The sequence below is a fragment of the Diceros bicornis genome, chromosome 5, assembly GCF_020826845.1.
Source record: "Diceros bicornis minor isolate mBicDic1 chromosome 5, mDicBic1.mat.cur, whole genome shotgun sequence".
Classification (NCBI taxonomy): Eukaryota; Metazoa; Chordata; class Mammalia; order Perissodactyla; family Rhinocerotidae; genus Diceros; species Diceros bicornis.
In genome coordinates, this window is record NC_080744.1 from 71,154,969 (window position 1) to 71,180,360 (window position 25,392).

The 25,392-nt window shown below is 37.2% G+C and overlaps 1 protein-coding gene across 4 annotated transcripts; it reads left to right on the plus strand.

Moving 5' to 3' along the window:
- On the plus strand, window positions 1–23,505 carry MORF4L1 (mortality factor 4 like 1). Of its 4 annotated transcripts, XM_058542198.1 has the most exons (14): window positions 1–97; window positions 4,898–4,944; window positions 6,675–6,742; window positions 9,972–10,088; window positions 11,464–11,550; window positions 12,384–12,464; window positions 16,022–16,047; window positions 16,546–16,634; window positions 18,400–18,501; window positions 19,896–19,984; window positions 20,732–20,904; window positions 21,213–21,297; window positions 22,212–22,247; window positions 23,258–23,505. In XM_058542198.1, exons 1-14 carry the CDS (start codon window positions 58–60, stop codon window positions 23,340–23,342), a joined length of 1,125 nt encoding a protein of 374 aa, XP_058398181.1. In that variant the 5' UTR covers window positions 1–57; the 3' UTR covers window positions 23,343–23,505. The 4 variants fall into 4 exon arrangements, with proteins under 4 accessions (XP_058398181.1, XP_058398182.1, XP_058398183.1 ...); XM_058542199.1 differs by lacking the exon at window positions 22,212–22,247 and having other exon boundaries at window positions 2–97; XM_058542200.1 differs by lacking the exon at window positions 9,972–10,088 and having other exon boundaries at window positions 3–97.
- Window positions 23,506–25,392: the final 1,887 nt, after the last annotated feature.

Sequence of the window (25,392 nt, forward strand, 5' to 3'; positions counted from 1 at the left end):
GGGGGCGGTAGTCGGGGGTGGTGGGAGAAGGAGGAGGCGGCGGCGAATCACTTATAAATGGCGCCGAAGCAGGACCCGAAGCCTAAATTCCAGGAGGGTGAGTCTCGGCCTTTTGGGAAAGGGCACCTAACGGCGCAGGAGAGGGAGGCGGGCTTGATGTGGTCGAATTTGGGGGCCCGGGGGCGGCCTGGGCTGCGCCCCGAGACGGCGGCGGGCAGGGCTTTGTGCAGAAAGCGCATTGCGGCGGGTAGTTTCGGTGCGTCATTGGGAGAAGACGCCGTGTGAAGCGAAAGCGTCCCGCGGGCGTGCGAGTGGGAGAGCGCGCCTGGCGCGTGGCAGAGCCGTAGTCAAGTGTTTGTTATTGTTCTGAGGAAGAGGGCGCGGAGAAAGTAGCCTATTGTCGGGCGGCGACGGGTGCGCCATGGCGGCGCTGAGGGGAAGTGATGTGGCGGAGGGGAGGGGAGGGAGCGGCGGCCGGTTCGGGCGCTCGCACGGGGTCTCCGGCCGCGGGGGCGGCCAGCGGCGGGCGCTCCGGAGCCGCCTCGAGCCCCAAGGTGGTGGCGTTCGGTGGAGCCTCGGGGCTGCGGCCGGGGGGTGGGCTTCGCGCCCCGCGGCGGGAGAACTGCGTTGTAAAATGGCCGCTGCGAGATGGCTGGCGCATCATGGCCGCCGGCGCCGGCCGCGGCCGCAGCTCGAGGGCAGATGCAGCGCCCCCTTCCCCCGCGAGCGCGCGGAAGCCGGTTCCCCCGCGCCGACCTCGGGGAGAGGGGTAGGGGCCGGAGAAAGGAGCAGGGGCGTCTTTGTCTGCTTTGTGTCGCCCGAAGGCATCGTTTTGCTCTCCGAAAAGCCCGGTGCCAAGATCCGAAGGGAGAGTGCGCGCGCTCATGCTGTGCGATTGCTTGTATAAAAACAAATAAAAGCTCCTTTAATGCAGTATTGTGATGTTTCCATTTATAAGTCCTATTGCCTTGATGTCATCTTTTAAATACAGCAACTGTTTGATTAATTGCAATAACGTTTAATAGTAACTTGAAAGTTGAGATTTTTATTAATTGGGTTTTGATCGACAGGTCTTGGCTGACGGTGGAACCTGACTTCCAATGGAAGACAGCTCTTTAATTTTCACAATTAACACATGTATTAATGTATATTAAAGTGGAGGCTTTATAGTAAACTAAAGTGGAAATAAAACGCAGCAGGAACGCTTTAAAATTACCTTTTCATTGTTATGAATATATGTGCTAGTTACCATAGATGTCCAGATGTCTGCAAAAAAATTTTCTTGTAAGGATTTTCAAACGTTAATGTGCGTTAGGATTACCGTTAGAGTCATATACTCAAACCCCAAGTATATTGTAACCTTATGGAATATTTAAGAGTTTTTCAAGGGTATTTTTGATAATGACAGACTCTTAATACCTGCCTTCTCCCGTTTTGAGAAGCTGTGACTACCTCCTATGGATTCTTTTTTTTAAATCGCGTGTTTTAGAGCAGAGATTTTAAATCTAGAGTTAGTGGATTTAATTCAGAAGATCCGTGAACTTGGACGGGAAAAGTTTTTCTTTTTTTATTATCTAACTGAAATTTAGTATTTTAATTATGAATGTGGGCGCCCCCACCCCCGCCAAAAGAAAAACCTAGCAGTAGTAGTGGCAGTGTGTTTTCATATCCCAGGGTTTACAGTTGTGGGAGATATAGTCGGATGTCACTTATGCTCCTCATTACTTCAGAATTATGATAGTTACTGGATCTGCAGCTAAATGTTTACTACATCAATTAAAGAGCTCATGTAATATAGAAAATGATATTTAAAGTGTTTGGTAACTATTCCAATACAGTAGATTTCCTTTGTAGTACTGTGTTTTGTGTGTTCATAAAAACATTTTAGGAAAAGTCCTGTAGCCTTCACTAAACTGTCGGGTCCATGGCACAAAAAGTTAATCCCTACTGTAGGATATCAAAGGAAAATCTCTGAGGCTTGGAACAGTCAAGGATGGCTTTCTGGAGGAAGTGCTTTAGTTCTAAACTTAAAGAGATGGTCGAGTGAGGGGGGATAACGGCGTAGGGAACTCCATGTGCTGCTATTGTGGTGAAATAGAGAAGAATAGGAACCAAGGTACCCTTATTAAGTAAGGTTTTGAAAGCTACCTAAGAGAGTCTCTGCCCTTAACCATCACTTTCCAGATGTGTTTTCTACTCTTGTGTCAAAGCTGAGTTGTATAACCATCTTTAAGAAATTATAGTTAGTTATTTTTAAGACATACTTAGAGAATATATTGTAGGAAAAAGTAGAAATACTCAGTGCCAAGTATATCAAAATGTAGAAAAATCAATGTAGTGGAAAAATGAGTTATCAGAAGTAGTATTGTTTTCCTGATTCCTTTAAACGCCCAAGTTTTTCTCATCTAATAATGGTACAGCATATGCTGTCAGCAATTTTTAAGCACAGTGACTGTTTTGCACTGCACTTGAAATTCTGTTAAAGCATAGGGTAAAGAAAACTGTTGGGCGTCTAGCCCATTGTCAGAGGGAAGGCCCTTTTGCCTTGTCAGGAATTGAGAGACTGATGCGGGCTTTTGAGTGATGTTCCTAGTAAGCACAAACCAATGGGAAGATGGGGAATTGGAATCTCATCAACCTTGAATTTGGGAGCATTGGGCAGAATTACCTTTGTAGTTTGCTGGAAAGGATTAAGAGTGGAGAAGGATCTAAAAAAATGTATCTATTACAGTGGTTTGCTCTTTCCCCAATTGCCAGTCTTTCTCTCCACTTCCATAATAGGCATTTGTTATTCTGTGGTGCACTCCCTAGCTAGCTGTATATTTTTTCAACAGTATTAGGGCCAGGTTGCTAGAATGGAGGTCAAAATTGCACTTAGCATCAGTGCAGTTTTCTTTGACAGCAGCAGCCAGAGGGGGGTGTAGGGCCATTTTCAGGGTGCCTTTAAAGTGTACCTGGAAAGTGAAATTAGGAGACAGAGATCTGATCTTTGGTGCTGCTGTTTATTAATGCTGTGCCTTATCTATATCCCCACAGTCTCATTCTTGCCCACAGTATTCAACAATGGCTCCAGCCCAGGTCTGCTTAGTTATGCTTTACTTCTCACTGCTTTCTGTTCAGACTTATTTCACTTCTTACCCCTGACTGTTGGGAGAAGTCTTTTGTTTCCCTATTTCCAGTCTCCACGTGAAGCTCTGCATACGTCGGGCAACCTCTGGCAGTGGTTCTTCAGAGTGCACTACTGCACAAGAATTATATAGAGAACTTTGATGAAAGTAAAAGTTATACTGGGGCTGCTTGGGGAGATTCTAATGTAGGTCTCTGGTGAGGCTTGAAAATCTGTGGTTTTGAAAATGGCTCTAGGGCCGGCCCCATGGCTTAGCCGTTAAGTGCGCGCGCTCCGCTATTGGCGGCCCAGGTTCGGATCCCTGGTGCGCACCGACGCACCGCTTCTCTGGCCATGCTGAGGCCGCATCCCACATACAGCAACTAGAAGGATGTGCACCTATGACATACAACTATCTACTGGGGCTTTGGGGGGGAAAAAAAGGAGGAGGATTGGCAATAGATGTTAGCTCAGAACTGGTCTTCCTCAGCAAAATGAGGAGGATTAGCAGGGATGTTAGCTCAGGGCTGATCTTCCTCACACACACACACAAAAAAAGGCTCCAAATGAATATACAGATTTGCTGTGGAATAACAGCATTTCAGGTTGAAGGTTTATGAGTTGTCAGTTTTGAAGACTATGTTTTAAGAGCAGCAGTAATTTAAAAAAATGACGCAATCCACAATGCCCTGTAGTCTCTTTAGAATTGAGCTAGTAGGCTATTTTAATTTAATTTTAGAGCTAAGGGCCGGCCCCATGGCTTAGCAGTTAAGTGCGCGCGCTCCGCTGCTGGCGGCCCGGGTTCGGATCCCGGGCGCGCACTGACGCACTGCTTCTCCGGCCATGCTGAGGCTGCGTCCCACGTACAGCAACTAGAAGGATGTGCAGCTATGACATACAACTGTCTACTAGGGCTTTGGGGGAAAAAAATAAAAAAAAATTTAAAAAATTTAATTTTAGAGCTAAAAGCTGACTGGGTTGGAATACTTTTTTTTTACTTCTGAGTCTGTTGAAATTGAGTGGACTGAAAATGATGTGTGAGAAATCTGTTTCTACTACAATTAAGTGTAATCTTGAGGTACTGCCGGGTATTGCCTGCCTGATTTGTCTGATGAGCAGGAGTGGCTTCCAGGTCTTATTCCAGTCCCTTAGGTTTTATTTAGTCTTGCAAGTCTTGTTCAGTCAACATATGGTATAAGTTCCAAAGGTTAGAATTCTTGTCTGTTTTTTTTTTTCACTGAAGCAGCCTAGCACCCAGAACATCACTGAACGCACCTAAGGCATGGACATAGTAGGACCTCTTAAAAAAAAAAAAAATCCAGCCTTCTCTGCTGCAAATTGAAATTTTGATGTGTAGAATATTTTACTTATTTTACTTAGTTTAATCAGTTAAAGGGTGGGAAGCAGAGATATAGGTAGAGCATAAGGTCCTAAACTTGGAGCAACGTTTAAAAAATTGTATTCCCAGGTATGTGTTGAAAAACAAACCAACCCTGCTAATAGGTAGCTACAGTAGATTTTGTGTATTTGCTTAGCAGGTGATAGATGACTTGATGATTTAAATAGATTGACGTTCTAATTGTTTTTTGTTGTTTACATCAGATACTAGGGTGTTTTTGTTGTAGGGTATTATTAAAGTTTGATCTGAAGTGTCAATCCATACATAGCCTTACCCACTTTGCTAATTTTTCAAGGAATACCATAGTACAAGTGTGATGGCTCTCCCAGATGTGAATCTTCTTATATATGGAGAGAAATTACAATTAACTGAGTACTCTTTTACTTTTACAGGTGAGCGGGTGCTGTGCTTTCATGGACCTCTGCTTTATGAAGCAAAGGTATGAAATTCATCTTCCTTTGAGAAGTTAGCTGATATTTCTGGTTAGATCTGACTTTTTAATATCAAATTTCAATGCTTGATAGCTTTAGTAAGAAAGTTCCTTTTTCATAAATTCATAGTTCATAGAGTTCCTCATCTTCTCGTTCTGGGTGTCTTACTGTTTGCTTAGTGGGTCAAAGCGTTGCTACCTTGCCATTCATCTTACCGACCTGCTAAAGTCTCAGTAGTCAGAAGGAGCATTTGAGGGGAAAGATAGAAGACTGGTTGTTTGTGGGAGCAAATAGCATTGTATGATTAGTGATGTGAGAGGATAACTGCCAAAGTCAATTTTATATGCAAATATTATCATATGGTATGCTGAATAAGCAATGAGCTAATTATATTAAAGGTAAAAGCTAACATTAAAAATGAGTACATTTAACTTTTATTTGTTGGTTGTCTGGCATAGTTTGAATCCTGGGGGATTTCCTTTCTTCCCTATCAGTGTCATACTCAGGTTATAAAAACTGATTTTACATTTAGCAGAAGATAAATGGGATAATGCATTCCAAAGTCAAAAATGTTTTTAATATTTTGTTTCTGGTAACTTTTAGCACAAATATTTAAGATGTGACTACTTTTTAACAGTTGTAGTTTTTTAAAAACTGAACACAGTGTACAAAACAGTATAAAATTTGGTTAAAAGCAATTTCTACATACGTTCTCAGTGAATAGTTTGTATTTGTCTTTGATAATAGTCTTAACAGTTGTCAAGTGTCAGACAGTTGTCAAGTGTCAGTAGTCAAGTGTGGCTAAATAACCATTTTCACTACTTTTTACTTGCTTTGAATACACAGGTATGTGTTTTTAAAGTTTTCGAATGGCTGAATTTGGGTTCATGGAGATGGTCAGGAATTTTATGTATTTATATATCTTAATGTTATAATACTGACAGTTTGTAAGTAAATTATGAGTCCTATTGATTATTTCTGTTCCTGAATGTTATTTTTGTTGTATCAACTTATGGCAAACTCTACTAAACTGGCAGGTTTTTCTCCTCTGGCAGCAAAAACACTCCAGGGAACAATTTTTAAATGGCTATTGGAATAGCTTAAACTATTGTGATTCTCTTGGTTTGCCTCTGATAAATACTTTAAAATCCAAAACCAGATAGTTGTCACTTGTGATAGTTAATGACTTCTAATAATTCATTCTAATTTGTTTGGCTGCTTTTAAGAAGAACACAAAATATTTGTAATCTGTCACTTAACTAGTTGCTGATAGTCTGCAGCAAAACAGCTTATTGTCTCTTATAAGCTAATGAAATTTTTTAGTAATATGGTGTAAATATTTTTCTTCAGCTGAATTTGTTTTTGAAATAAATACAGCCTCTATCTAGTTAAACTTTGAGAAAGCACAAACATGGCTTTCATTAGCTGTACTTAGATACCTGACCTCAATTGATTTAAGGTTTAGGGTGACCTTTTATGCTTATGGTTCTTCAGCTTTGTTGGACTGACTCCAACAAATTATGACTATTTGACAATTTTATAACTCTTAATACTTAAGTACTGTAAAGGCTTAAATAATGTTCTTTTAGAGAGTCACATTTTGTTGTTTTCATTTTGACTGCCAAAGAGTTTAAGTGTAGAGAGTGCCTTTGGAAGATCGGATACTTTAAAGTCATCCTGGTGGTCTCTTTTTTTTAAAAAAAATATTTCTAAGTGAATTTTTTCTTTTTTATTTCAGTGTGTAAAGGTTGCCATAAAGGACAAACAAGTGAAATATTTTATACATTACAGTGGTTGGAATAAAAAGTGAGTATTAGATCTTTAAAAGCAATGTTTTATTTATAGTTAACAAAATAGCTTGTGTCATAGACTGGCACAAGCATATGCTTAAATTTTATATAGTTTTAATGTAATACATATTAAAGCAAGGGTGAACCATTTGTAGTATGATGAAAATATAATAGAAATTAGGGTACGTAGCCATTTTATTTTAAATTCTTTGGAGTATTTCTTGTGTTCTAGTATAATGTCTAATAATCATTAGTCAGGCAACTACTTTTTTCTGGTTTTGGTACATTTTAGGACAGCTTGAGTTTTTTGCCTTAGCACAAACTCAGTATATACCTTGTTTCAAGCATTTATACTCAAAGCCAGTTGAATTTTTCTGCCTAGAAAAGGGAAAAGGATAAAGATTGCCTGATTTGAAAGAAGTGACCAACTTATGTTCTGAACTTTGGAAACATAATTAAATGTTGAGAAAAAGTGATTTAATGTGGTTCACTTTTTAGCATTTGGTTTAACACAGATACAGAAATGTAATTGCAGAACCTAATTTTCCACCTTGAAGAGTTAGACTTTTGTTTAAAGCAGTGGTGTATTGATCTGTTACTGGGAGTGGACAGTGGTTATAGATTGAACATATTCTAGAATATCCAGCCAGTGGAGCTCTTTTTCAGTAATGAGTCTTTCTCCTTGGGGTCCACAAATACCATGTCTAATAATTTACTCATTTTTGGTGCTTGTGAGTGAGTAGCCTATAATTTTTACTATGAGAGGTTTTAAATTAATTTTATTGATGGTGTTTTGTCTTTCAGAGATAGCACTGCCAAAAAGCATAGTTCTTCAGGAATTTTCTAGTAGCCTTAAGGCTTTGTGTCACCTGAGCCATGCTCAGATAGCTGGTTCTCTGTGTGAGCAGTGCTGTCTGATTTGATGAGTACTCTCTTGCTGTGGAAAGAGGTTTTCTCTATGACATTTACTGACTCTTTGACTTTGATCTTGTTTCATACAGTCCCCATCCAGGTGACCAACCTAGTTAGTTTTGTTATAAAATTTTTTCACAAAATGCTTTTAGCTAAGAAGAAATATCAGACCCTTAACTTTTATTCCAAGCATAATTGTAGAAAGGTGGCAATCTAAAATGTGTAAAACCACATTGGGACAACTTGTGATTTTTTTTTTTTTTTTTCCTGTTAATGATAATTAAAATATAACTAAAAATGATAGGTGGGTAATACTAGTAACTTGAAAGTGACCCCGTGGGCTTTTAATTTAAATGCTGAGAAATTGGGAAAATAATGGAGAAAACTGTCTTTTGGTATTATGGAAGTAAACTATGATTTAAATGTAATTTCAGTATTAATGCTAAATTGATTCTCATATCCAGGAAAGTTTATCTTATGGATCCTACTGTATGTTATAGCCTTCTCTTCCCTGTTAAAAAAATGAAATATTAAAACTATTTTAGGGGCCAGCCCCATGACCTAGTGGTTAAGTTCCACGCGCTCCACTTCAGTGGCCCTGGTTCGCTGGTTTGGTTCCTGGGTGTGAGCCTTACACCACTTGTCAAGCCATGCTGTGGTGGAAACCCACATACAAAATAGAGGAAGATTGGCGCAGATGTTAGCTCAGGGCAAAACTTCCTCAAGCAAAGACAAACAAAAAAACCCTCTATTTTAGTCTTTTATTAGACTTATATTTTACATATTGATATTCTATCAATATCAGTTAAAGTCGAGAGTATTAGGATATAGTGAGAATCTCAGTTTTCTGCAGGAAATAGACTATCTTATTTATGTACATTATGGGAAAGTTAAAGTTCCTCTAGGAAATCAAAGAAAAACAAATAGCAAATTTATGGGTTATGTCTTGCTGCCCTCCCATGTACACTTAAATAATTGTGTTAGGATTTTATCTTAATAGCTGTGGGCACAGCTTTTATGCTTAACTCTTTCATGTATAATATTTTGTATTAAATTACGTGTACAGACACAGGCTGCACATACAGCCATGGTCCCATAGGATCAGTACCATGTAATCTAGGTGGGTAGTAGGCTATAACATCTACGTTTGTGTAAATGCATTCTGTAGCTCATCAATGCATTTCGAAGAACATAGCGTCATTAAGGGACGCATGTCAGTAGATGTGTATACCTTAAAGACTGGCTTTTAAGTGGCATTTGTATTGTGAAAATACTAAATGCTTGTATTTTCTGATTTTACTGCTTCAAAATAAATTGACATTTTTTTCTTTTGTTATAGTCCAGTAACACCAATAAATGATAGGCTGCATAGATGTGTCTTATTTTTTGTTTTCAGCTAATTTTATATATTAATTGCTTCTTGGAAAAATAATTAAGAAAAAAATGGCACTAAGATTGGAGATCTTTATTAACGTCTTTGTAGATGTATTGAGGAATATTAATAAACAAAGATGTATTTTTTTGTACTTGGTATGTAGATAAAAATACATAATTTTGGAAAATTTGATCTTTAGTAAGTATTTAGAGAAGCCTTTAAATAAACCCATTTTGAAAGGGGGAGGAGTTACTCATATGCCCAGCAACTGTGTTATGTTTTTATGTAGTGCTGTGTGAGTAGTGCTGTGGATCATCACTGTGACTTTGGAAATTAATGAACAGCTACTTTTAGAAAATTCTTAGATTATTTTATGCTTGACCTATATATAAAAATTTCTGAATGTTTGGCCTTCAGTTTCTTCCTTAGTATTGATGTTCTTCAGAGCAAAAGATGTTATTTCATTTTCCTGTAGTTCAGTAAGGGTTTTCAGCTCTGACGTATAAAGGAAACTCTAGAATTGACTTGGTTTTTAGATCAAGGTGCTTATTTAGATGCATTTTATGTCAGAAGGGGAAGGGATTTGCAAGATTCTAGAATGGAACTTTGTGGTAAATAAGAATTTGCTAGCTTCCTTTAAACAGAATTGGAATGGATATAAGTAGATATATAAATGAAAATATGATCCTCATTTTGAAAATGGTTTGTAGGATACCTTTTAGAAAAAGCATACAACAAAACCCAGTCTCCAAATTGAAATTTTCTTAAACTTTAGTAAATATGATATATTTTTTTCAGAAACACAGTAGATAATAAGATACTTCTAAATTTTCAAAAACCTTATTGGAATTTGTTGAAACAGACATTTAAATATTCCATTTGTAAATAAATCTTAAAGCTTAAGCTAAATTCTGCACCTAGTTACTGAGATTACTTTGTACTATGCTGTCTGTATCAGAAGTGCTGTGAGGCCCAGGCGCTCTGAAAAAACTTTGAAGACACGTGAGGATATTGTAGCCCTTTTTCCTGTTCCTGAAGGAGCTCCCTCAGTACACCACCCCCTCCTGACCTCTAGGTAAATGCATGTTTTAAAGTTTTCTCTAGGAAATCATGTTGAGGGTTGCTTATTTATATATTAATTCTCCTTTTGACTATCTTATATAAGAGGTCAGAGGTGGGATATCATTAAATAAGACTTTGCTTTGAAGATATATCTAATTTTATCACTAAAGGAGCTCCGTCAGCAGGAGAAAAGGTCACTGCACGAAAAGTTAAGCATTCCCTAAGAAATAACTTTTTCTTCCCCCTTTGGAAAAAACCACATCAGAAATAAGTGTCAGAATGCATTAGCAACTAGATATTTTAAGAAAATGGTTGGTTCTACCTTTTGATGTTTAGAAAGCTATCTTTCTGGTTAGGCCTTGGAAGTTAGTGTTTTCATTTGTGAGTGAGTGAAGGTTGAGAATGATGTAGTCTGATAAACCATTGTAATACTTTAATATACGTCTTAGCTGAGTCAATCTAGATGGTATTTGAGTATTGTAACCTACCTAATATGTTTCTGGCATACCTTGAGTGTTGATTTTTTATCTGTCAGATTCTCAAGTGTTTTACGTGTATCATTTATTTCTCATAACAATCCTTTGAGATAGGTACTCTTATCCCCATTTTATAGATGATGAAATAAGGCTCAGAGAGTTCTGTAACTTTGCTATTACAGCTAAGTAGCCAATTAGTTTTAGTTCTTGAAGAAGTCAGCTTATTATGGACTCCTGTGCTTTGTTTTTTGGAAATTAAAATTTCTTTAAGATATCTTTATTCTTTTTTTTTTTTTGGTGAGTAAGATCAGCCCTGAGCTAACATCCACGCCAACCCTCCTCTTTTTTGCTGAGGAAGACCGGCCCTCAGCTAACATTGATTACCAATCCTCCTCCTTTTTTTCGCTTTTCCTCCCCAACGCCCCAGTAGATAGTTGTATGTCATAGCTGCACATCCTTCTAGTTGCTGTATGTAGGATGCCGCCTCAGCATGTCCCGACAAGCGGTGCGTTGGTGCACACCCGGGATCCGAACCCCGGGCCGCCAGTAGCAGAGCGCGCGCACCCAACCGCCAAGCCACGGGGCCAGCGCCTAAGTTGTCTTTATTCTTTAAGGATAATTGCATAGGGACTTAAATGCTGGGTTCTTATACCATTTTAAAAAACTATTTGAATAATATGGTTTTGGACTCTGGCAGTTTAGATTTAGAATGCTGCTTTTGAAAATATGAAGTTTTCTTCGTTTACAGGACAGATTTTCATTTTAGTTGAGAATGGATTTGTAGTGCCAGTCCATCAGCTTACTTCAGAGAAATCCAAAAGTCTTGCCTCTTGGATCTCTAAAAAATTGGAGGACAAAGTCTGAATAGTAATGAAAATATTTTTGAATGATATTTTAACTTTTCTTTTTCAGTTGGGATGAATGGGTTCCAGAAAGCAGAGTACTCAAATACGTGGACACCAATCTGCAGAAACAGCGAGAACTTCAAAAAGCCAATCAGTAAGTTTGTTTTGCAGCATGAATATGAGGAGAAATGCTTGTGAATAATTTTTGGAAATGGAGTGAACAGTAGAAATCATGTTGGCTGCCTGCCTATAAAATGATTCTTGGTACCCGTCAGCTGCTGTGTTAGGCTTTGACTTCAAGTAATCAGAGAATCCTTTCCTAGGAAAAGGAAGTAGCATACCTGTCATTTCTTGAGTCTGTCCTTAGAGGTAGGTAGAAAACAGAACAGAAAGCAGGATGTTGCTGGAAATTTCTGTAGTTGCAAACTCATTGTTATCTTCTGGGCTCTCTGGAAGTTACACTTGGCGGGGGCTGGGGGGGGATAAAAACCAGCAATAAGAAGGGACATCCCCATTATTATCGTTTGTCTCTGAAAGCACATTGAGCAAAGGAACCCAGAAAGACTGTGTGGTCTATAGGGTAATTGTTTTCTTTTAATTTCAAAGCTGAAATGTATATCAAGAAAATTGAAATGATAAAATGAGATCAGTTAAAAGAAAACATTGGGATTAGTGAATTCCAAAATAGAAATGGAATTTTTAATTATATGAGAGACAATTGATTATAGTCACTTTTTAGTACATTTATTTTAATTTTGGTAGATATAGAAGAGTAAATTCTTAGGCTTTTTTACTCTGCCTTTCTTGAATTGAATTTTGTAAATATATTATCTCTTTGTCCAAGTTGTTAAAAACTTTGTACCAGAATATATATAGGCTTGGGACCTCAATTTGAATATAAATTTCAAAATGGAATCAGGCTGGCACAATTTATTTTTCCACATAAGTACTCATTTTATGATGACTTTATTGAAATTATTTTTGAAGGGAGCAATATGCAGAGGGGAAGATGAGAGGGGCTGCCCCAGGAAAGAAGACATCTGGTCTGCAACAGAAAAATGTTGAAGTGTAAGAAGCTCTATCTTTGTTTTAATTCTGCATACTGTTTTATAAGTGAAATTCAAACTTGATACCCAATTATCATGTACTAGGATTTATTGAAAATGGAAACTGGAACATTGTTGTAACTTGAAAAATGCCAGTGAGAATCCTATTCTTGGGTGTTGGGTTGGTGAAAATACATATTAACTACATATTCCTTAATTTTTCTTAGCGGTTTTCTTATACCCCCCCTTTTTTTAATAAAATATACATAACATAAAAATTACCACTTAACTCATTTCTAAGTGTACAATTCAGTGGCATTAAGTACATTCACAACCCTTTTAAGTTGTATATGTAAATATATGTATGCATGTAATGTGTTCTCTTTTTCAAACATAGTATTGAATTATCGGTAGGACACAAGTTTTGAGATGTCTTTTGGGTAGGTTTGCTTTTTCAGTAGTGCTCAAAATACGTACTAGTTTAATTCCCATCTTAAAGCACATGGTAAGGATATGTGAGATATTAAGTTTCCAATTATCATCCCCTCCTGCAAAAAAGAAAACCATTCCTTGTTAACTCCTAAGATTCAGAACATCTTAGTAATAAGCCTGTGTGAAAGTCATGCACACTCGTTTTGGTATGTATGTAGAGTTTATGTACCTGAAAGCCGATTGTAGGAATGGTAACTTAATAAATGAAAAGAACATAAAGAATTAAAACTTTCATTAAAAGATCATTTTATTTCTTGACACTTGAATATTTTCATTTAAGAAGAAGTCGTTTTAATGAGTGGTCATGTGCTTCTTGTCAAAGGATTAAAAGTAACATGCTCTAAGATATGATTTATCTAATAAGAGAAGGTTGTATATTTTTCCTTGAAATTACATTCTGTTGCTTTTAGAGTTACTGGTCTGACTTTACCACCTAAAAGTTAGGTGTTAGTAAGGAAGGTAATTATGCATTTTGAAATGTTTGAAGATTCACCTTTTTTGGTGAGAAGGTAATTAATTGGTTTGGCAAGGCTTAAGTATGTTACTATTTGAGGGTGGCTCATAGCTTTTGTTAATAAGTAGTAACATATCCATGATCTGATTCTTTGGAAAACTGCTATGTAGTAGTAGTCATTAGGATTTAATAGCAGTTAAGTCTTAAAAGGGACAGTAACTTTCTAATTATATGGAAAATTGTGGATTTTTATCAATAATTTTATTAGTATTTTGGTTTATTACTAATTGTTTATCACTGTGCTAAAAGTTGGTATAGAAATTTAATCTAGGTAGTAGTAGGCCTAAAAATTATTTGTTTTTGTGAATTTTTCCACAGTTTTTTTTTGTTTGCTTTTTTTTGTGAGGAGATGAGCCCTGAGCTAACATCCCCAATCCTCCTCTTTTTTTTGCTGAGGAAGACTGGCCCTGGGCCAACATCTCTGCCCATCTTCCTCCACCCCATATGGGACGCCACCACAGCATGGCTTGCCAAACAGTGCGTTGGTCTGCGCCCGGGATCTGAACCGGTGAATCCTGGGCCACCGCAGCGGAGTGCGCGCACTCAACCGCTTGCGCCACTGGGCCGGCCCCTTTCCACAGTTGTGACTGCAAAAACAATGGCTAAATATATAAAGTAAAGCTTTAAAACTCAAACTTCCCATCCCTGGACGTTGGGGGCCTCTGCAAATGAATTGGCTCCTGAGTCTTTTGAGGGATCATGGATCTTGGGTCTTCCTTGTCAGTAGGTAGGAGAAGTTGTTCCAGGCTCACCTTGTACGTTTTCTGCCCTGAGACCTGGAACCTAGTATTTCTCCAGGAGCCCTCCTTTTAGTGGGAAGAGTGGCATTTTGATAAGACTGTAATCTGAGTGCTTGGAAGGTATCATGTAATCTTAAGTGCTGCTTTTCCCTGGTAGAATAGGAGGTCTATTTTAAAATAAAAAGATTGAGTAATTAAACCTGGTGATTTTTTTTTAATCATTTCATTTTGATTTGAGGTTTTGATATTTTTAATGTGCAATTTTACCCTATTTCATCTTTAGTGTTTGTTATTCTGTATCTTTCTGTGAATATACATAAATATAAATGTATCTGGTTAGAAAGTATGAGAACCAGATTTACCTTTTCTTTGTTGATCTCTAGGTCCTTAAGGTTGGGTGTTTATTCTTTCTAAACTTGTAGTGTGAATACATGTGAATTTTGTTAGCACTTGGGCCTCATTGAAGGCTGTACTTTGGTGGTTTATTATTTAGTGGAATGACTTTTTTTGAGAATGACTTAGGACTTCAGTTATTCTTTAAATTAAGTAAATTGAGTCTAACAGCTTATATTTTGACTATATGATATTTAGTCATTGAGCTTAGAAATAGGAATACAAACAGAACACCAGCAGTTTATTGTACGAAATCTGTTGCATGGTTTGAGAAACCAACTTGCATGTTTAATTAATACAAGCGAGAAGGTTTGTGAATCAAGAACATCCAGGAGTCCTTCCTACTGGGATTCATTGAAGTATAGTTTATAGATCTTTACTTTAGAGTTGGGATCAGTTGTCAGTATTTTTTCTTTCATTTTATAGTAAGGAATGAGTGTAAGGGCTCTTTGTTTCTCTTAGTTCCTACGTGTTCTTGACATGTACGAGTAAAAGTTCGTGGTTTAATCTGACCCAGAAATACTGTCCAACAAACATAGGTGTTAACAGCAGTTAACCTTAGAGAAGGAGGAAAAAACCTGAACTTTCAAATGGCCATTTTTTGTGTTTATAACCAAACATAAGTTAATTTGAGTTGTAAAATGAACCCCAAGCTCTAAAAATGAATACAGTTAATTAATAACAGTTATAAATACTATTTAAAACTATATAAAAGTAAAAAAAAAAATTCACGTGTTTTGGTATGGTCCCACCAGACGTAATCCATAATCATGGGCTTTGTAAACTGTTTTCCTTGTATTCTAGAAATAATTATGTTTAAAATCAGTATTAGTAATTTATTGTTTGGCAGTCTATAAATAGACATGAGTTAAGTTGCTATTAGAGATGATAGCCAAGGAGACGTTAACTTTGTTTTACATATGGGAGAATAGAGTATGTGGTATTGAAAAGGAGGGAGTATGGTTTAGAGAAGAATTTAGAGAAGAAATAAAGTGAAACAGAGTTCAGACCAGTGAGGGTGGAGTAATGGATTGGTCTTAAAACATACAAATCTAAAATCAAATTATACTGGTACTAAAGGAATTGGGAAAAATATTTTAACCTTTGGAACTTTCTTTTTGGTGGAACTCATGTAATATTCTTAGAAACTATGTATTTATGACTTACATGCTATAAACTTGTAAGTTAATGTAACCCTGGAAGGAAGCTTCCTGAGTGTTTTTTGGTTTGTTTTTCTGTTATGTAGAGGGAGATGTGAATTTACCCAACTGCCAGCAAAAATCCTTGTGTCCTAGCAGGAAACAATATTCACTGCCTGATCTTATCATCCAAGGCAATATTTCTCTATGAACTTAACCCTGGTAAAAGGGAATTTAAACAGACAGTTTTACTAGCAATAATTACTTATCTTTCTTTCTCCTTTTTCTCCCCTTCTTTCAGGAAAACAAAAAAGAACAAGCAGAAAAGTAAGAATATTAACTTTGTTAGAATTATTTTACCTTTATAACATTTACATTTTGAATTCACTGTTAAATTTTAAAAGTTATAAGGTTTTAGAGTTAACTTTTCATTTTGTTGATGGTCTCAGATACGAATCACAGCAGTGTTACAGAGTTAGGTACCTAGTAGTAGAGACCTAACTCTGATATTCTTTTTCCCATGGAGAAACCTAGAAGCATTTATTATTTTATGTTCTTGAGTCCTAATGACTAACTCTGAGAAGATAAAAATTTTTAATAAATGTAACCTGGTATTGTTAAATGTTGCCTTATACTAAATGTTTGGTAGAGCTGTTCATGAAAGTTATATTTATGGTAGGAATATGATTCTTTAATGTAGATTCAGGTAACACCTATGTAATAGAAAAATGGAGAGAGAGGGTGAGTCATCAGACTGTTTTCTTTAAAGGAGTTTCTCATTTGTTAAGCCAAAAATCTCCTTTCCTCACCCCTGAATTTTTATAGCACCTGGAAATGGAGATGGTGGCAGTACCAGTGAGACACCTCAGCCTCCTCGCAAGAAAAGGGCCCGAGTAGATCCTACTGTTGAAAACGTGAGTTTTTCCTTAGGTTTATGAAGAATGTGTTAGAATTTTTAGTCTTGTCAGTGTTACAACACAATAAAATAGTCACAGAACTTTGTCTCAAAAGCATTGCTAACATGTTTAACTACTGAAATGAAAATATTCCCCTTTTGGATAAAAGATATGTTTATATACATCTTTATTCCATATGTAGCTCTAGATATGCCCCTGCTAGATTTCCACCTCCCAGCTCATCATTAGATGTTTATTTGTAGGCTCTGTGTTCATGTACAAGACTAAATACTACTTTGGTGTTAGACTCTATGGATATGGTTTAGTATGTCCCAAGGTGATTTAATAAACCAGTAAAAAATACCACAAAAACCTATCATTTCCACATATATGTGGATATAATAGTTTAGAATTCTTATAAAAGTGATAAAATGTCTTCTAGGGTGGCATAGTGGTTAAGTTTGTGCCCTCTGCTTCAGTGGCCTGGGGTTTGTGGGTTCAGATCCTGGGCATAGACCAGCACACCGCTTGTCGTGCCATGCTTTGGAGGCATCCCACATACAAAATAGAGGAAGATTGGCACAGATGTTAACTCAGCAACAATTGTGCCTCATCAAAAAAAATAAAATAAAAAGTCTTCTAATTTATTATATTTATAATTTCCAGAGTTGTGAATTTGAAAGTACAGTAGGGTTTTTAAATTTTTAACTGATACAGTTTACATTTCTTTTTTTTGTGAGGAGATCAGCCCTCTGGTAACATCTGCCAATCCTCCTCTTTTTTTGCCGAGGAAGAGTGGCCCTCGGCTAACATCCGTGCCCATCTTCCTCCACTTTATATGGGATGCCGCCACGGCATGGCCTGCTAAGCAGTGCGTTGGTGTGTGCCCGGGATCGGAACCGGAGAGCCCCAGGCCGCCGCAGTGGAGCGCGGGCACTTATCCGCTTGCGCCACTGGGCCGGCCCTATAGTTTACATTTCTGAAGCTGAGGTTTTAAAGCAATGGTATACTTATGAATAGTGTATGTTCTGAAAATTAGGCACCTTTGGGCACTTCTTGAAGACTTCATTAGAAGGCAGTACATTTAATGTTATGTATTAAAGATGTAACTTTAAGATAGTTGTGTTTGGGCTAGTCATTTGATATCGACAATACCTATGAAAATACTAAAAGTATGTTAAGTGAGAGTGTTCATGTACAGAAGAGAAGGAAATTTGCTAAAGAATTTTTGCCTTCACAAGGCGCTGAATAGACCAATTATCTAGCAAGATAAGATTCTTTTCTCCCAGCAGCTAGCTTTCGGTCTGATCTTTTCATTTACAGTTTTTTTGTGTGTGTGAGGAAGATCAGTCCTGAGCTAACATCCCTGCTAATCCTCCTCTTTTTGCTGAGGAAGACCAGCTCTGAGCTAACATCTATTGCCAATCCTCCTTTTCCTTTTTTCCCCCCAAAGCCCCAGTAGATAGTTGTATGTCATGGCTGTACATCCTTCTAGTTGCTGTATGTGGGACGCGGCCTCAGCATGGCCAGAGAAGCAGTGTGTCAGTGCACGCCCGGGATCCGAACCCGGGCCGCCAGTAGCGGAGCGCGTGCACTTAACTGCTAAGCCACGGGGCCAGCCCTCATTTACGGTTTTTAAAATGACAATTCCAGCAACCTGTTGGAGTACTTTAAAGAATTAACTTATAGCCAGTGCCTGTAAAGGTCGAGAAAAGCCCTGTCTTTTAGAGTTGCTATTCAGCAAGAAAAGACAGATTTTTAATCCCTTCCTTTTTCTATTTAGGAGGAAACATTCATGAACAGAGTTGAAGTTAAAGTCAAGATTCCTGAAGAACTGAAACCATGGCTTGTTGATGACTGGGACTTAATTACCCGGCAAAAACAGGTAACTTGAAAGCTATACAGGTTGTAATCTATATGATATGATCTTGCTAATGTGAAAAAAATTTCTTTTTATGGGCTGGCCCTGTGGCTTAGCGGTTAAGTGCGCGCGCTCCGCTGCTGGCGGCCCGGGTTCGGTTCCCGGGCGCGCACCAACGCACCGCTTCTCCGGCCATGCTGAGGCCGCGTTCCACATACAGCAACTAGAAGGATGTGCAGCTATGACATACAACTATCTACTGGGGCTTTGGGGGAAAAAAATAAATAAATAAATAAAATTATTAAAAAAAAAATTTCTTTTTAACAAAAAAGTTGTATAGACTTAAATATTGAAGGTATGACTGTTATTTTAATTCAGAGACTAAACAATTTGATCATCAGAAAGAATGACTTGGAGAGGGATAAAACAAAGTACATATATAAAAATATGAGGTTATAGTGATAAAAAGTGGACATAACTCATTTTTGGAGGTAGCTGTGGCAGGAAATCATTATTCTGAAAATTGATAAAGACGAGAAGCATGTGTTTCCTAATTTACTATTGAATATGGGACATCCTCACCTATGTCGCTGCTAATGGAATATAATAGGAAGCATGCAGTACCACCTGCAAGGTGTTCATGGCCTCTGAAAGAACCTGAGTATAATCAAGCACCTAGGTCTAATTACTAGTGTACAGGAAATAGGGACATTATGAGGTACATGTAACATAAGGGTACAGTCATCAAAATCCAGAATGAGAAATTCGGTAGGACAAACGAACCAGGTTCTTATAACAAATGAAGGAAAGAGTAGGGACTGCTTGAGGGTTATGAGACTTAAGAGATACCAATCATGCACTATGTGGACTTTGATTCTTGATTTGGCTCTGGAGCTCAACTGCTGGGACTCAGATATTTGCTCTACCACACTGTATGAGTTTGGACAAATTACTTGGCCTTTCTGTGCTTTAGTTTCTGCCTTTAGTGAAGTAACAGGTTCTTACCTCATAGTGTTGATAAGAAGATGAAAAGAATTCATGTAAATGCTTTACACGGGGTGTGGCACATAATACGCACACAGTAAATAAAAACTTGATAATACCATGGAGGAGGTATATTTGTGTGTGTATATTCCATTTGTAGTAATATAGTGTATGTGTGTCCAATAGATGACCAGTCTTTAGAGCTGTGCTGTCCAGTATGGCAGCCACTAGCCACATAGGGTTATTTAATTGAAATTAAATTAAATTAAATTTTTAGTTCCTCAGCCACATTAGCCGTGTTTGAAGTGCTGAACAGTCCCTTTTCCTATTTTGTAATACTATTAGGTGACCTTTTATTGCATTAAAGCTTTTTCAGTGTAGTTTTTCTTTTAAAAAAAGAATACTGGTATTCAAGTGTGTTTTTGTTTTCATAGCTTTTTTATCTTCCTGCCAAGAAGAATGTGGATTCCATTCTAGAGGATTATGCCAATTATAAGAAATCTCGAGGAAACACAGATAATAAGTAAGAATATACACATCTTTGAAGTATACCCAAAGACGTTTTTCTTTCACATATTCTTATTTCCAAATCATGAAACATGTACTTACTCTAAAACAATACCCTCATAAACTAGCTAGCAAAATAGAACTTCATTGGTTTGACACAGGAGCTTTGGCTGGCAAACTTTTTCTTAAAGGGCCAAATAGTAAATATTTTAGGTAAAATTGAAGCTATCGTGTATGTACATATGCAACCATTTAAAATATAACTATTTAAAAATGTGAAAACCAGCGCCGGCCCAGTGGTGCAAGTGGTTAAGTGCGTGTGCTCTGCTGCGGCAGCCCGGGCTTTGCTGGTTCGGATCCTGGGTGCGCACTGATGCACTGCTTGGCAAGCCATGCTGTGGCAGTGTCCCATATAAAGTGGAGGAAGATGGGCACGGATGTTAGCCCAGGGCCAGTCTTCCTCACCAAAAAAAAGAGGAGGATTGGCAGATTGTTAGCACAGGGCTGATCTCCTCACCAAAAGAAAAAAAAAGGAAAAAACATTCTTAGCCTGAGGGCTGTAGTTTGCTCACCACTGGTTTATTTTTGGAATTGATTTCTTGTGCTCTTTTTAAATCCCTTTTTAAAAAAATCTGTTCAGTAAAGATTCGTTGTCTTTAGTGCAACCTTTAACTTAATCCCTTACCCTCATGTTGGTTGAATTGATCCCCATCTCAATTCTTTTCAGTGACCTGCTCTGAAAGTAAATATTTCTGTTTATCAGGGAGTATGCTGTTAATGAAGTTGTGGCAGGGATAAAGGAATACTTCAATGTAATGTTGGGCACTCAGCTACTCTACAAATTTGAGAGACCACAGTATGCTGAAATCCTTGCAGATCACCCTGATGCACCCATGTCTCAGGTGTATGGAGCGCCACATCTACTGAGATTATTTGGTAATAAGCCATTCAGAAAACAAAATTTTACTTGTCTTTCCTAATTGATATCAAGGGGTGATATAAAGCAACATTCCAAAATATTGCATTTCAATTTCAACTTTTATCTAAAATGTTAAATATCAAAATCTGTTTTAAAATCTAATTAATTATCTATTTTAATTTATTAAATATCAAAATCTGTTTAAAGGTTTCTAAAGTCATGCATTTTAAGGGAATCAGTAATGTTTGCATTTACTCACATAATTAAAATAGTTGTTATAGTCCTACCTTGGATTAACTTGGACTAAATTCTTTTGTTTAAATAGTACGAATTGGAGCGATGTTGGCCTATACACCTCTGGATGAGAAAAGCCTTGCTTTATTACTGAATTATCTTCATGATTTCCTCAAGTAAGTCTAGGAGTGTGTTTGAAATTAAAACCATGCATTAGTACAGTATACTGAAAATTGTGATAGATTGATACTATAGATATTAAGACATAAAACTAAACGATGGTATTGGTGCAGGAGTAGATACATTGTTAATGGAACGATATAAGTGCAAATGTATGGGAATATCTCAAATGATAGAGTGGCATATGAGAGCAATAGGGGGAGAAGATGTAGTACTTAGTTGATGGTGATGGGAACAACTGGTTAGTCTTTGGAAGGAAACAAACTTAGATTCACACTTACTGTCATGCACCAAAATTGTAGATGAATCAAATTTAAATCTAAAATTAAAACTATTGAGATAAGGGAAAAATGTAGGGTAATATTTATTATTATTTTTGTAGTGAGAAGCGTCTTTCTAAAAATTAAACTCAAGTAATACAGGAAATGATTGATCATTTTGACTATGTAAAAAGTTAAAGTTCTATGTGTTAAAAATATTCTCTTAAAGATGGAGGGAATGTATGTTACATATATGATAAAGAGCTGGCATCTTTAATACACAAAGAAGAGTCTTATTCAATAAGAAAAAGAGAGACAAACCAGTGAAAAGTAGGACTTTGGGAATTCACAGAAATTCACAGTACAAAGGGCCATTAAAAATAAGTTCAACATTATGATAATTAAAATATCTCTTGCCAGATTGGCTAAGATTAAAAAGATTGAAGAAGTGTGGAAAAGGTCAATCCTGTTTTCTCTACAGCTGTTTGGAGGACATTTTGGCAATGCGTATTAAAATGTCAAATGTGTTTATTACCCTTTGACTGCACAGTTATGCTTCTGGGAACTTACCCTGTAGAAATACTCAAATGCACAAAGATTTCCAAGCATGTTTATTGCATTGGTGTTTTTTTTTTTTAACAATGGTGAAGAATTTTAAACAACCAAGCAGCTATTAAAGAGATGAGGTAGGTCTGAATACACGGATCAGGAAAGATGTCCATGTTGTGTCACTTTAAAAAAACCCAAGTTGCAGTAGGGTATGATAGACTCCCCTCGTTTGTTGTAGAGAAACATTTTCAATCTTTGGAAAAGTATGGACTGTACTTAAAAGTGGATTATTTCTTGGGCATAGTATTAGGGAGGGGATGTTGAAGTTTTTAGTTTCTACTTTCTATACTTCTGTATTTGAATTTTCTTAAAATGACATTATTTTATAATAAAAGTTTTAAAACTGCAAGATGGGCCTGGAATCTAAACAGCTTTAATAGTCCTCACTCTACCAATGATAAATATCCTCTATTTACCTTAAGTTATATTATGAAATAAAAGTGCTCTTCAGGGGCCGGCCCCGTGGCTTAGCGGTTAAGTGTGCGCGCTCCGCTGCTGGCGGCCCGGGTTCGGATCCCGGGTGTGCACCGATGCACCGCTTCTCCGGCCGTGCTGAGGCCGCGTCCCACATACAGCAACTAGAAGGATGTGCAGCTATGACCTACAACTATCTACTGGGGCTTGGGGGGGGGGGGGGAAGTGCTCTTGTACTTGACATTTCAGATCCCTTTGATTTTTTATGGTGTTAATTTCAAGTTTAAACTTGAAACTTAATTGTTAATTTCTGAATGTATATTTAACATAGTGAATTTCAAAGAGCTGAAGACAACACCTAGATGTTATTCTTTTAGGATAATAACACCTGTTTCTTAAAAGATAGTCCAAGCTCTCAAATTGGTATTCTGAAGACAACTGTTCTTTGCTGTTTTGAAATAAGGGAATTAACTCTGGACTTCATTCCTTTATGCGTTGTTGTCTGGTATATTTATTTATCTGAGTTTATTTACGTGGTTTTACTGTGAGGTGTGATTATTTTAGTATATTTTAAGAAAGTGTTTTGTGCGGCTTCTGTATATAGTAAGTGAGGAGATTTGGGTCAAGATACGATTCTTTTTCATCTTTGTAATGATTAACATTTTATTTTTAGATACCTGGCAAAGAATTCTGCAACTTTGTTTAGTGCCAGCGATTACGAAGTGGCTCCTCCTGAGTACCATCGGAAAGCTGTGTGAGAGGCGCTGACACTCACTTATGTTTGCATCTCTGTAAACACATTTTTGTTCTTAGTCCTTCTCTTGTACAAATGATGTACTTTGAAAATGTTAGTGTATAACAGAATTGATGTTTGTTTTCTGTTTGATTTTAAACAGAGAAAATAAAAGGGGTTACAGCTCCTTTTTTCTTTTCTTTTTTCTTCATTTCAAAGTTGCTACCAGTGTATTCAGTGATGGACAGTGGAGAGACATACTGTAGAGTGTTTTATTGCCTAGTTGACAAAGCTGCTTTTGAATGCTGGTGGTTCTATTCCTTTGACACTACGCACTTTTATAATATGTGTTAATGCTATATGACAAAATGCTCTGATTCCTAGTGCCAAAGGTTCAATTCAGTGTATATAACTGAACACACTCACCCATTTGTGCTCTTTTTTTTTTTTTCTTTTTTTTTTTATGGTGCTTAAAGAGCCCATCCTTTGCAAGTCATCCATGTTGTTTCTTAGGCATTTTATCTTTGCTCAGATTGTTGAAGAATGGTGGCTTGTTACATGGTTTTTGTATTTGTGTCTAATGCACGTTTTAACATGATAGACGCAATGCATTGTGTAGCTGCAGTTTTCTGGAAAAGTCAATCTTTTAGGAATTGTTTTTCAGATCTTCAATAAATTTTTTCTTTAAATTTCAAAGAGCAATGTGCTTGTGTGGATGCATTATAAAACTTTGTATACTCTGTTTTCCTCCTTGTATTTAGACAGTGATTTTTTTTCAGGTTGTTGTTCAATTTTCTTGTTTGACCTTTAGGAATGAGAAGCTTGGCTTCAGTACCTACCTCTAATCCACAGCAGTTTTGGCAGTTTGCTCTCTTGAGTCTACGCTAAGAATTAGAGTTTCACATGACTATTTCTCTACTTTTCCTAGACTAGTATTATTAATTTTGAGCATTAAGGGGATTTTTACCTGTATGGCAGCTTGCTTTCTGTCTATAATTAAGATGTTTGTGAGGATTATTCACAATGCCTTAAATTTAGGATTTTCTTAATCATTCATTAAGGACCCTGTTCCCCCCTAATTTAAATTGAGCCTAAGAATAGAGCATTCATAGATTTGCCTGATGATACTTAAGAAGGCAGTAATATTCCCTGGACATTAAATCTATACAGTATTTTTGAGTGTTTTTTCATTTACTAATACTTCTTAGTATGCCTCTAGAACATCTTGTGCAGTAATAAGAGTAGCTAGAATTAAATATAATCAAGATAATCCTCAACTGATGATTATAGTTAATGGTTGCTTATCAAAAATGAAATTGGATTAATATTAAAAACCTTTTAAGATTGAGATATACTTGACAGTATAACATAAGTTTCAAGTGTACAACATAATGATTTTGAAATTTGTGTATGTTGTAAAATGATCACCAAGAATAAGTCTAGTTAACATCCATTGCCATATGTAGTTACAATTTTTTTTAGCCATTTTGTTTTTATACATTTATAAATTTTATGTGTATTTTTATTTATTTATTTTGTGAGAAAGATCAGCCCTGAGCTAACATCCATGCCAGTCCTCCTCTTTTTGCTGAGGAAGACTGGCCCTAGGCTAACATCTGTGCCCATCTTCCTCTACTTTTTTATATGGGACGCCACCACAGCATGGTGTGACAAGCGGTGCATCGGTGCGTGCCTGGGATCTGAACCCAGGCCGCCAGCAGCAGAGCACGCACACTTAACTGCTACGTCACTGGGCCGGCCCTTCTACAAGTTTTTAAACCTAGGTCTTTATTTCCAAATAATTTCACTTCCCAATATTTATTCAACTAACCAGGGCAGTTTGAGTCACAGCTGTGTTTCAGACTTCTGGATTAACTACCTCATGCTCTATGATCAATAATTTTTAGTTTTAAGTTCATTCCTTAAACTATAGTAATTAAACTAAATTAAAGGAATGGACTTTAAAGGACAGGAGGATGGATTGCTAGTGATGAGGGTGCATTTAAACTAATATTCTTTTGGCTTTTTGCTGTCATCTCCTTGTCACTACTGTAGTTCAGTTAAATGTCCAGGAC